Source organism: Nomascus leucogenys, chromosome 22a (assembly GCF_006542625.1).
Source record: "Nomascus leucogenys isolate Asia chromosome 22a, Asia_NLE_v1, whole genome shotgun sequence".
NCBI classification, from domain to species: domain Eukaryota; kingdom Metazoa; phylum Chordata; class Mammalia; order Primates; family Hylobatidae; genus Nomascus; species Nomascus leucogenys.
The window spans coordinates 3,682,554-3,694,837 of NC_044402.1; the positions used below are offsets into that span (position 1 = coordinate 3,682,554).

At 44.9% G+C, this 12,284-nt stretch overlaps 1 protein-coding gene across 13 annotated transcripts in view; it reads right to left on the reverse strand.

The window, feature by feature from the left end:
• The window catches only part of WDR20 (WD repeat domain 20), a 101,479-nt gene that overhangs the window by 36,727 nt on the left and 52,468 nt on the right, over nucleotides 1-12,284 (reverse strand). For 7 of the 13 annotated variants that reach the window (XR_004027946.1, XM_030803472.1, XM_004091818.1 and 4 more), the window contains exon 2: nucleotides 9,211-9,393. The exons of 1 other annotated variant lie outside the window; for it this stretch is intronic. Coding sequence is in view for 9 of the 12 variants with exons in the window: in XM_030803472.1 (XP_030659332.1) it covers nucleotides 9,211-9,393 (183 nt within the window). In the remaining 3 variants the exon portion in view is untranslated. 5 more of the 13 variants (XM_030803477.1, XM_004091820.3, XM_030803474.1 and 2 more) reach the window with 4 other exon arrangements.

A 12,284-nucleotide genomic window follows, 5' to 3' on the forward strand; every position in this document is an offset into this window, starting at 1 on the left:
TTATTTGGCTTGGGAAGTATTATTTATTTATTATAAAGTATACTTATTTATTTGTTATAAAGTATATTTATTTATTAACAAAACAGGAAGAGAACAGAACACATTTTTCTCCTGTCTTTCAAATTAAGAAAAAGAAATACCTAGAACATTTAATTAAATAAATACAAGAATAAAAATTATGCAGTCCAGTTTCTGCACTATAAGGTATATTTTTGTTTCAGAAAAAGTCTAGTTAAAAAAAAAAATCTTAGTCAGTGCTCAATGTTAAGTAATGGAATTCCCTGTTGGGCTTGAATTCTCCAATGTCAATGGGGCCTTGATCTGGATAAGGATGTTGAAAAATACCTGGTCCCGGCCGGGCGCGGTGGCTCACGCTTGTAATCCCAGCACTTTGGGAGGCCGAGGCAGGCGGATCACGAGGTCAGGAGATCGAGACCACGGTGAAACCCCGTCTCTACTAAAAAAATACAAAAAATTAGCCGGGCGTGGTGGCGGGCGCCTGTAGTCCCAGCTACTCGGAGAGGCTGAGGCAGGAGAATGGCGTGAACCCGGGAGGCGGAGCTTGCAGTGAACCGAGATTGCGCCACTGCACTCCAGCCTGGGCGACAGAGCGAGACTCCATCTCAAAAAAAAAAAAAAAAAGAAAAATACCTGGTCCCTCTGAGGGATGGGGTTTCGGGGGTGAGCAGGGAGGTAGGAGTGGCAGAAGCACCAGGGGCCATGCTCCAAGGAAAAGCCCAGCCAACGCAGCACGCCAGGGGGGTGGGGATCCAGGCCATGTGTGGCATCTGTCTTGGCTGCAGCACATGAGCTGGGAGGGGAATTTGGTCTGGAGTTGTGAGCTGGGACTCAGGCTGTGGCTGTGAAGTCCCAAGCTAAAGGGCTTCGGCTGGGACCCTGACGCTTGCACTCCCCAGTCCCGCAGCACTGGTCTCAAGTGGAATGTGCTGTCAGTGTAAACACACACAGGGTTCTAAAAATGTGGATGAAAAAAAGAATGTCAATGATCTCATTTATAGTTTTTACACTGGTTATATGCTGAAATAATATTTTGGATATATATATATAATATAATATTTTGTTAAAATTAACTTCACCTGGTTTTTACTATTTTAATGTGGTAATTAGAAAATTTAAACTTGCACACGTGGCTGGCACTGTATTTCTACTGGGGATGCTGCTGCAGACAGTGAAGGCACAGACAGTTTCTAGAAAAGGAAGTGGCAGAATAACATGAAATCCCCCAGCAGTAGGTGCAGAATGCAAGGTGGGGTGGGGGTGATGAGGAACCAGTTAGGAGGCTATGACAACTGTCCATGCCATGGACAAATAGTTCTTAAACCTGACCATGGGCAGCGTGGCAGAATGTGGCTGGGTGGAGGGCAAGATGGAAATCAGGGGTGTGTAAAGACCCCTGGGTTTTGCCCAGTATGCAGCTAGAAAGGTCTGCAGCTAATAAATATAACCACGAATGTCACAGAAATTGGCTGTGAATAGTAACATCCTAAGATCTCCAAGGAGGATCACTTGATCCCAGGTCAAGGCTGCAGTGAGTTATGATTACACCACTGTACTCCCGCGTGGGTGATACAGTGAGACCCTGTCTCTGAAATAAATAAATAAATATCTCCAAGGAAGCAGGTGCAGTGGAGGAAGAGTGTGTGAAACTCTGAAGAAAACCTCCGTACAGGCCGGGCACAGTCGCTCACACCTGTAATCCCAGTACTCTGGGAGGCCAAGGCGGGCAGATCACGAGGTTAGGAGATCGAGACCATCCTGGCTAACATGGTGAAACCCCGTCTCTACTAAAAATACAAAAAAATTAGCTGGGCATGGTGGCGGGTGCCTGCAGTCCCAGCTCTACTCAGGTGGTGAGGCAGGAGAATGGCGTGAACCCGGGAGGCAGAGGTTTGCAGTGAGCCGAGATCGCACCACTGCACTCCAGCCTGGGCGACAGAGCGAGACTCCGTCTCAAAAAAAACAAAACAAAAAAACCCTCCACACAGGGCACAGGACAAAAATGAGGAAAGCAGAAGGAAAATCCAAGCAAACAACCCAGAAGTGCCATGAGGAGAGCAGGCAGAAGAGGAAGGAGCTGCCACAGGGGGCCAGAGCCTCAGAGGACAGGCCTCTGAGACTTGAGGAAGCTGAGCCCTAGAGGGATGGAGTGCACAGGGAGGGGGTGGTCCTTAGGAGAGAGCACAGGGAAGCAGGGTGGGGGCAGAGAAGGTGCTGAGAGCAAAGAGGACACCGTAGGGGAGGAGGGTGCAGGACAGGTGCCTGGTGGAGGAAGATGAGGTCCTGGAGAGAGGGACAGGGGAGAGACCTGCTCCCTGGGCCAGAAAGGAGGTGCTGGGGAACAGAGACAGGCAGAGGCAGGAAGGCTCTGGTGGGAAGCAGTGGAGGAGAGCCTCAGTCCCAGTCGCGGCCCCTCCAGGGCAGGGGTACACTGAGTGATGGGCAGGGCAGGTGCTCAGCGAGGAGGCGGAGGGAAGGCAGGGGAAGTAACAGAGGTGCTGGCAGAGCAGCTGGCCTGGCCACAGGGCTCTCCATTAGTGTCCAACTCCAAAATGCTCCAAGGCCCATTCTTAATAAACACTTTCACAAAAACAAAAAACCCAAAACACAAATAAACCTCAAAAGCAAAACGAAATACAGACACATTTCTGTGTACGTCAAGACACCTGCTCTGGGCTAGTGCTCTGTGGAGATGCAGGCTCCATGTCTCCACCAAACGCTCAGCGTGGCCCTCCCCATAGTTCCAGCTCTGCAAGCCGAATAGACCGTGCCACTTAAGATATGAATACAAAGAAAAATCACACACACAACGAAAACACTACCATCCCAAATGCCATCAACAGACAAGATTTTCTAAATACACTAGACTAGTTACAATGAAACAAGAATAAAAATAAGTCTATAACCACATCAAAGTGTCATTTTGTGAAAGCAACTCACACTGACACTTTCTAAGGCACTTCATTTTCTTTTTCTTTTTTTTCATTACTATCAATATGATAAGCAAAAAACAAAAATTAGTTTGGGGGTGAGTGGATCTGCATTTCAAAATGCAGATATTAATTTATAACAAAAATATTGAAACAATTCAAAAACCACAGCAGCTGCTAGAAAAGCCATAATGCAACCACAAGCAAAAATGGCATCTAAAGGTTCTGATTATGTAAAGGCATTTGAAGAGGGCTCAGGAAGTATTAGGAAAGGGTATTTCAAAGCCACGTTAAGAGAGGATCGGATGTCATTATATCTATGTTCAAGCTTTAAGGAGTAGATCATTACGGGCTCATTTCCTTCCTTCGATTAGAAAAGCAACAGAAACAAAACTAACAAAATGTGCAGACCATTCCTTTGTATCAGAATAGACAGAACACTGCTAAGCTTTACCCCACGCCTGGGAGGCACCTGCAGCTGGCAGGATGTGCCACGCAGCCTGGGCTGGCAGCAGTGTCCCTCCACACCCCAGGAGTCAGGACCATCTCCTCTTCAGCATGCCCTTCAGTAAGACTGGATCTAAATGCCACAAGGAGACGTGGGACCTACCCAGTGTGTCTGCCTCAGCCTCACAGCCTGTGAGAGAAGGGTAACAGCAGAGGTTATCATATCAGTAACGAAAGAAGCCAAATGCCAAGTTCTTTAACATTTTATATTTCAGCCAACAATTAACACATACTTGAAAATCCTTTAAAGTTACTATTCTGTGAATATACTCCAAAATCAGGATTTTTACAAAGACAACAAGGTTGCATTCATTACCATATAGGAACTGTCACTTTGTAACTCTTCCTCCCCAAATATATAACCATTAGTTATAAAAAGCAAACTTCAGAACAGGGCAGAATGAACTAAACATACACACACACAACCACAAAAAAGTTTAAAAACTAAACTCCTTGCCCCTGTGGGGTGCTTCACCACAGTGAGCTGAATGTGACCGGTGACTCTCCTCTGTGGGCAGCTCTGATGATGAGGACACGCTCCACGATATGGAGCTTGTCAGATGAACCGTGCGCCAAGATACTTTCAATAATGGCCCATTAGACATTTTCAAGGGCATCATATGTACAGAATGCTGCAAATAGAAACCCAAAATCTACTCTGGAAGACTGGGGAAAGCAGAGACTCCAGGGAGCTGGGGATGATTTCCTCAGAGGGGCTAGAAAGGACTGGGCATTCGACTTTCTTTGGGTCTGGAACAGATGCGCCAGCAAGGACCTCCAGTGTGACTGGGGACAGTCCCGGGGAGCGGGAAGAGGGCAGGTCCTGCCCATGCTCACTGGGCTGACCTGATCAGGGCTTGGAGGTGAAGTTTGGTGAAGTTTGCCTTCACCTCCAATGGAAGGCGTGAGCCCTATGGTGTCCCCTCATTGAAAACAATCACAGACTGTGAAAGTCAACAGTGAGCGTCACAGTTTAGAGGTGATGCTTTCCTACCTTCTTTGTACCTCTCTATTTTCTAATTTTTCTATCAACAAGCATTTTAAATGCATACAATTTTTAATTGACAGGGGAAAAATCATCTTTTAAAATATACTTGTTCCCAGATGGGAATTTTTCATCTATGTTTATCTCAGGTGGATTTCTGAAATTTATAATTCCATTTTATTCATCTGTCCATCCCAGCATTTATTGTATTTTCATGTACCAGGCACCAGAAAGGAGGCAAAGGCCAGAGCAAACTGATGCTGGGGATTCGGTGTGTGAAGGTGTGCGCACGTGTGGTAACAGGTGGGTCTGAGAGGTGTTCTGGTGAGGAATACTGAAAGGCCACATTGCTGTAATTGTGACCAGCAGGCCAACCCTCAGCCTCACACATGTTGACTCTCTGCCTGGGTTGCCATGCTCCTACCTGCCTGTCCTAGAAAATTAATTATTTATATTTCAAAGCGGTTGGTATCTCACCTCCCACGGAGGCCTTTCCTTCCAACACCACCCCTCCCAGGAAAGGAAGCCTGAGTTTCTCTCAACCTCCACGTTGCTGAGCATTCACCAAGGCTCGCTCCTGAGGCCCTTCACAAACATCTTGCCTGAACTCACTCATCTGAGCCTCATCACAAACCTCTCAGGTGGGTGCTGTTCCCATCCATTTTCCAACCGAGGAGAGGTAAGACCCACATCATCCTGCAAGCAGAAAGTGGCAGAGCTGGTGTCCCAGCCCTCAGCATTCTGGGCTGTGAAGTTGTAAATGTCATGGTAATTGTGTGTTAAGTGCCCCTTTGAAAGCAGTAGCTGAGATGGCCAGAATCCTGGAGTATAATCAGGCCTCAGTCCCAGGCATTCTTTGTTCTCACCATCATCTCTCCAAAGACCCTTTCATCTAATCTCAAGGATGTGATTATTATTTCTATGCTGACAACTGCCAAATTGTGACCCCTAGTTTTGTGCTCCAGATCCATACATCCCACTATCTACAGGTATCTCAAACTTAGCAAGTACAGACCAGAACCTCTGATCTTCCCCTCCATTCCCTGACAACTGCTCCTTTCCCAGTCTCACCCAACACAGCAAGAGACACCCGGAAACCTGATTTATTAATACATCTTTCCAATTCAGTCTCCAAAAAGCAGCCAGGTTACCTTTCAAAAACACCAATCTGCCTGCCTTGTGCACCTGCTCCCTTCTAAGGAATCCCATACTTCAGGCTAAGAAGCAAATCTGGATCAGGCCCTAAGTGATGTGGCCCTCCAATCTCATGCCCTTACTTCATGCCACCTTCCCCAGGTAAACTGTCCTTCTTTCAGTTTCCTTGGGCTCAAGGGCCCTCACGTGCTATTCCTTTGGCAGGAAAGCTCCATCTCCAGTTCCTTACCTGGTTGGCCTTCTTCTCACGAGGCTCAGCTTAAAACACACCACTTCCTCTGAGAGATGTCCTCTGCCTCCCAGTTTAAAGTAGACCTCTGTGCTGGCCAGGCATGGTGGCTCACGCCTGTAATTCCAGCACTTTGGGAAGCTGAGGTGGGTGATCACTTGAAGCCAGGAGTTCCAGACCAGCCTGGCCAACATGGTGAAATCCCGTCTCTACTAAAAATGCAAAAATTAGTCAGGTGGCCTGTAATCCCAGCTACTTGGGTGGGTGAGACACAAGAATAGCTTGAACCTGGGAGGTGAAGGCTGCAGTGTGCCAAGATTGCGCCACTGCACTCCAGCCTGGGTGACAGAGTAAGACTCTGTCTCATAAATAAATAAATGAATAAATAAATAAATGAATAAATAAAGTAGACCTCTGTGATTCTCTCCCTTTCTCGGGCCTGCTCTCTTGCCTCTTACAGCACAAAGTGTCACCATCTGTGGTCACCAGTGTGTCGGGGTGGTGCTATTACACCTCTCTTCCCTCCTGAGAAGGGTCACAGGAGGGCAGGTTTTGCCTGCTGCTGCAGACCCAGTGCTGGGCATGCGCGGTAGGTAGTCAAGGTCCTGAATGAATGAAACAAATGGCCGCAACTCTAGTTCAAGCCCTTAGCTCTCACCTGGACAGTTACTAGAGCCTCCTCACTGGTCTTGCTACCTTCATTCTGTCTTTCTTCATTCCAATCCACCTTCCACAAGTGCTGACAAGAGTTCTAAAAAAACACATTTGATCCTGTCACTCCCTTGATTAAAAGGCCAAAGGTTCCCCCACATCCTCCAGTGTCAGCTCCAAATTGCTTCACGTGACATGAAAGGGCTTTTATAAGACAAGCTGGTTCCAATTTATCTTTCCAGCTTCGAACTCTGACACTCCAAGTCCCACACTGTGATGTGGCCAAGCTGTTACTGGATGTTCTTTCACATGCCTAGTTGTTCCTCCAGCTTTGAAGGCCTTCCTTACCCTCCTCTAATGACTATGTACCCTTTAAGACCCTGATCAAACGTCACTTTCTGAAAGCATTTCTTGGAACTCCCCCAGTGAACTTAACATTTTAAAAAACTTTGTTATGTGATGCATACTAAAGAATTCCTGCGGCAGCTAGCCCTCGGTATTTTGTTCATATTGCTATGCTGACCCATGCCCAGTACTCTCTGTCCATCCTTACTAAACTGTGAGCTCCCGGAAGGGCAAGAGCTGATCTGGCAACCATGCATGGTGGGGCCTGTAACCAATGAGTTTCTGGAATTAATTTCTGGTTCCAACTCTATCATCCACTTGCAACCTGATCTGGACAACTCACTTATGTGCTCTTTGACTATTTCCTCATCTGTAAAATGGGAACAACTCCCCACCTTCCCCGTAGAGGCCATAGGTAAAAGTGCCTTGAAACCTGTAAATCTCACACCACAGCAAAGCACAACATGATGACTACTTCACCACCATTCCTGGCACTCTCCAAGGAGCAAACCTCCGGTGACCCTTGCTCTTAGACATTCTGACGAAAATCTGATAAAAGCGTATCCAGATGGCCAGAGGATTTCCTTACTATGAAGGGCAATCAATTTCAGCCTCAAGCTGTAAATCCGAAGCTGGCATTAAACCACACACAGTCCTAGCATTCTAAATAGCAATTTCTCAAATAAAATGTAAAAGAGTATGAGATAACTCATGCTTAAATCATGAAGAATGAGGAGCTGCCTTCCAGCCTGCAACTCCCAGTCACCAGGGCAGGGACAGTTCTGGCCGATGCAGCCTGAGTGCTCCCAGAGCCCTGAGATTCTGGGGACGTGTGGTCTCCAACTCCCTGCCCTCCCCCTGCCACGACACACAAAACTTTCTTGTTCTCTAAGCGGCATTCTGTACCATCCTCGGCCAGGGCTGCCTCTGGATCTTGTTTACTAACAGCCCTTTACATGGCTCCAATCCCTGCCCCCTCAATCACACTCTCCCCTACCTAAACAATAAAAACCCACAATGATTCCAAATTCACAATGTCTGCTAACAGTGCAGAGGAGGCCAATTTTGTGTGCTGCTCCCCCACCCAGCACCAAAAAAATAATCATCCAGCTACTTAGAAATCACTTCCACAGATGATACTAATAAAACATCTAGGTAAATAAAATATTTTCTGCTTAACTTTTTTTTAATGGAAAATGGGATTAAATACTTTTCCTCTATAGTCTGTCAGTCCAGATGGCACGTTTTGTTTGCAGTCAATTCAGAGGAAACTAGAAGAGATGGCATGGTTCATAAGATCTTATCAAATCCACTGGCAATGTCAAACAGGAGCACCCTGGGTGGATACTGATTTGCATGAATAGCAAGTACCATGACTGCAAAAGAATCCAAATTTCAACTGCCATTTGTCAATTTGAATTTTCTTCCCCAAACAAAATTATTTCTTAAAAACCATACTCTATAATGTGTTTTTGTTCCAAGTTAATGATGTTAAAACCATGCAACAATGCAAAAGGGAGGGGGTCCTACATAGCCTGACCCTTGTGCCTCAGGGACAAGGTCCCAAGTAGAGACTAGAACCCAGGGCTTTAACTCAGCAAGCCTACCTTATCTTTTCCACTTGGTAGAAAAGTCATACTGAAACAGAGGAGGAAGAATATTAAATATGAAATAGCAATACTTGAGGCTGAAAGATGCTCCAACAGCTTTAAAAAATAGAATCTATTTGGCAATTTCTATATGCCACATTTAACACTCCTGACATGTTCCTGAACAGACAGCTCAGATATCTCAGGCTCTTTCCAGAATGAAAATGAAGATACTAGAAACCCCAGTACATACTACAACACTGGCAAAAGCTATGTCATGTGACCGAATTTTAAGTGCCAGGATTTCTAACTATGTCAAAGGTGAGTTTACAGTAACTATTTTCAAGAGAAAGTGAAGTACTCCTTAGCCAAATGACTGTCAAACATACATACAAAAGCTCTGGCTACAATTTAAGCAGCCTAAGGAAATGTCATCAAGTTCTTTGATCTGCATGAAATGTTCTGGTGATGTGAACCAACTTTGGAATTCTACATGTTCTTATTTAAATTATAAATACCGAGTTACAGTACTGTCCCTATCTCCATTATAGAAGAGTTTTAAAACACCTGTTATAGACACCTGAGCATGCTCCATAAAAATGCACAAACACTCACCCCAAGGCAGAACAGGTAAGGTCAACAAATTAATCCACCACATTTAAACTTGGGCATACTAGGTAGGAGGGCTGGGCGAATAAAAAATGGGCTTAGCTTGAAGTGCAAAATAAGGCCGACTACCCTCGGTAAGAATGTATCAATTCTTAAAGGGATTCTTAACAGCTAAGACAGGGTGCTACTTACTTCCTCATTAAAAAGTTTGCTAGTTTCTTTTTTGATTGGGTCTATAAGCTGGACTTGGCCTGCGGAAAAGCCCACTAGGAGAGAGACACTTTCTGCTGTGGCTGTTAGGTGGTTGAAGTCATGACAAGTAGGCTGTGTTCCTTTGTATATCCTTTTATCTATTGGTTTACTCAAGTCAGCAGCCTGGAGGAGAAAGAGAAAAATACATACAGTAAACAGCACATTGAGATGAGAAATCTAAGTTATGCTACTTTATACTCCATTATGATGTTTAATTTTAAAAAAAAGTTATTTAAAATGTTTTTTCAGTTGTGACTTAACATTCATCTAACATTTTATAAAAGCACTTTCACATACCTTAGCCAATTAGATATTATTAGACTATAATATGTTTATAACTGTTACTTTCACAACTTATTCTCCTTCACATATATGTAACAAAGACTCCTGGACTTCAGGAAATATCCTTGAGATATTAAATTCAGTATTTTCAAAATGCATTTCAAGCAGTGTCTAACAGAGTAACCACATAAAAAGCTCAGCTTTCAAATGTATCTACAGCACCTACATGCCCACCTGCAGCCCAGTGGTTCTCAAAGTGTAGTCCCCAAACCAGAAGCAGCAGCAGCGCACGTGGGGAACTTAGAAATGCAAAAATCTCAAACCTCACCCCAGACTAAATGAATCAGAAACTATGGGAGTAGGGCCAGCAAGCTGTAAAGAGCCTTCCAGGTGATTCTGATGCCCACTCAAGTCTAAGAACCACTGCTGGAGCCCACTCTATACAGGTGGCTCCCTTCCGGGGTCAAAATCCCTCTTCTGGATTAGGTTTCAGGGAACATTCACTTATCGAGGCCATAATCAAAGGACTTTACATGCATTGTCCTTAATCCTAACAATGATGCTCCAAAGTGGACAATATTTTACCGATTTTACAGATGAGAAAACAAGTTTAGGGAAGTTAAATAACTTGACCAACGTCACCATACCTACCTAGTAAGTGGCAGGGCTGGATTTGGAACCCAGGTCTGTTTGACCATTAAGGGGATGGGGAGAGAGAGTCAAAAGCAAATGATTTCTCACTTGGGTGAAAAGTGATTTTTCAACATGCCCTACCCACTTTCAAGAAGGATTCTTTTCTTCATGAGAAATGTCCTGTGGCATCCCAATATGCTGGGCTTGTATTGGTGAAATAAGGGAAACCCACCCCCTCCCACTCTTGTCGGATAATCTCCAGTGGAGACAACTAACCCTGAAGCAGAACTTGTCCCTCGAGACACCCAGTTCACGCTGTGTGGCCCTCTGGGGCTCCCGGCTCTAGTTCTCTACTGACCGCCCCCTCAGGTGCTGAAGATTTCTTTCTTCCAAAGAGGCCTGTGACATTGAACAAGTATTCTAATGTTTGACTTTCCAATAACAAATATAAATACTGAGTAGAAAAGAGGACCTCAAAATTACAGGCGTCTTTGAGCAAACTCAAAACCTCGCACATGTAGAAGTCTAGACCTGAGTGGTAACAAGTAGCTCGGGGAGCCCCAGGGCAAAGGAATGAGGGTACATGCCATGCGGACACTCTCCCAGCCTCACCTCAGTTAAAACGGAGATGAGAATCTCTGTTCTACCAACCTCATGGGATTGTCTGGAGGATGAAATAAGAGAATATATACATGAAAGAGCCTTGAAAAGTGTAATACAAAGCACGATACAAAACAAAAGGGAGTCCTGACTTTGGAGCGAGGAGAAAAGGGGCCAGCGGAGGAGAGCGGCCGCTGTGCAGCAAGGCGGGCTGAAGGCAGCTCAGCCGAGTGCTGCGAGTGAACGGCGGGGCCCGGGACAATGGCCACTGACAGGCTGTCTGAGGAAGGCAGCTTCTGAGCGGCTCGGATGGCAGGGAAAGAGAATCCTGGCCTGAGAGAACACCACATGCCATTCATCTCAGAATGAGGAAGACATCCACAAAAAAAAAAAAAACCAAAAAACCTACAAATATAAAATAAGATATAACTGGCAGCTAGAGAACAAAAATCCAATTTGAAATACGAACAATTAAGTTATACATAATTACTGTATCAGCATATTCAACTCTTGAGACTTTTGTTTTAGTTTACTTAAGAAAAATAAGAAATCCGCTAGGTGCATGCCTGTGGTCCCAGTTATTCAGGAGGCTGAGGTGGGAAGACTGCTTGAGCCCAGGAATTCAAGGTGACAGTTAACTAGGACTGCACCACTGCACTCCAGGCTAGATGACATAGCAAGACAAACGACAACAACAACCACTTAGGGAACTTTCCCCTGAAAGAATATACCTAAAATTATGCACTGAAATACACAGATCAATTTAAAGGCTAGCCAGAAACTAACAGAGAAAATAGTCTAATATAAATTTAAAAATACATAATGTTTCTCAGAAACAACAGAAGAAGTAAAAGCACCTATTTTTCCAAGTACTGCCATCAGTTTAGGATTAGACTTAGGGACCCCTCACAACTACATTGGCTTCAGTTATTGGTATATTTTTACATCCCTGCCTCCCAATATGGAACTTTACTGAAAAGATGGAAGCATTTTAAATGAGAAGAGATTATTTTTACTCTTAAATCAGGTAAAATGGGCCAGCAGGCACGGTGGCTCACACCTGTAATCCCAGCACTTTGGGAGGCTGAGGCGGGTGGATCACCTGAGGTCAGGAGTTCGAGACCAGCCTGACCAATATGATGAAACCCCATCTCTACTAAAAATACAAAAATTAGCCAGGCATGGTGGTGGGCACCTGTAGTCCCAGCTATTCAGGAGGCTGAGACAGGAGAATCGCTTGAACCTGGGAGGCGGAGCTTGCAGGGAGCCAAGATCGTGCCACTGCACTCCAGTCTGGGCGACAGAGTGAGACTCCGTCTCAAAAAAAAAAAAAAAAAATCAGGTAAATATTCTAAAAATATCCTGTTTATTCTACTAATTTGCTTAACAAACTTTCTTCCTAGGTCACTGCTCTTGAAGTGTACCAGTCCAGGACTAGTTTATTAGTCTGCAGTCAAATGCACTGCCTGTAGTATAGACACTGAGAAAAAGAGTTTAGA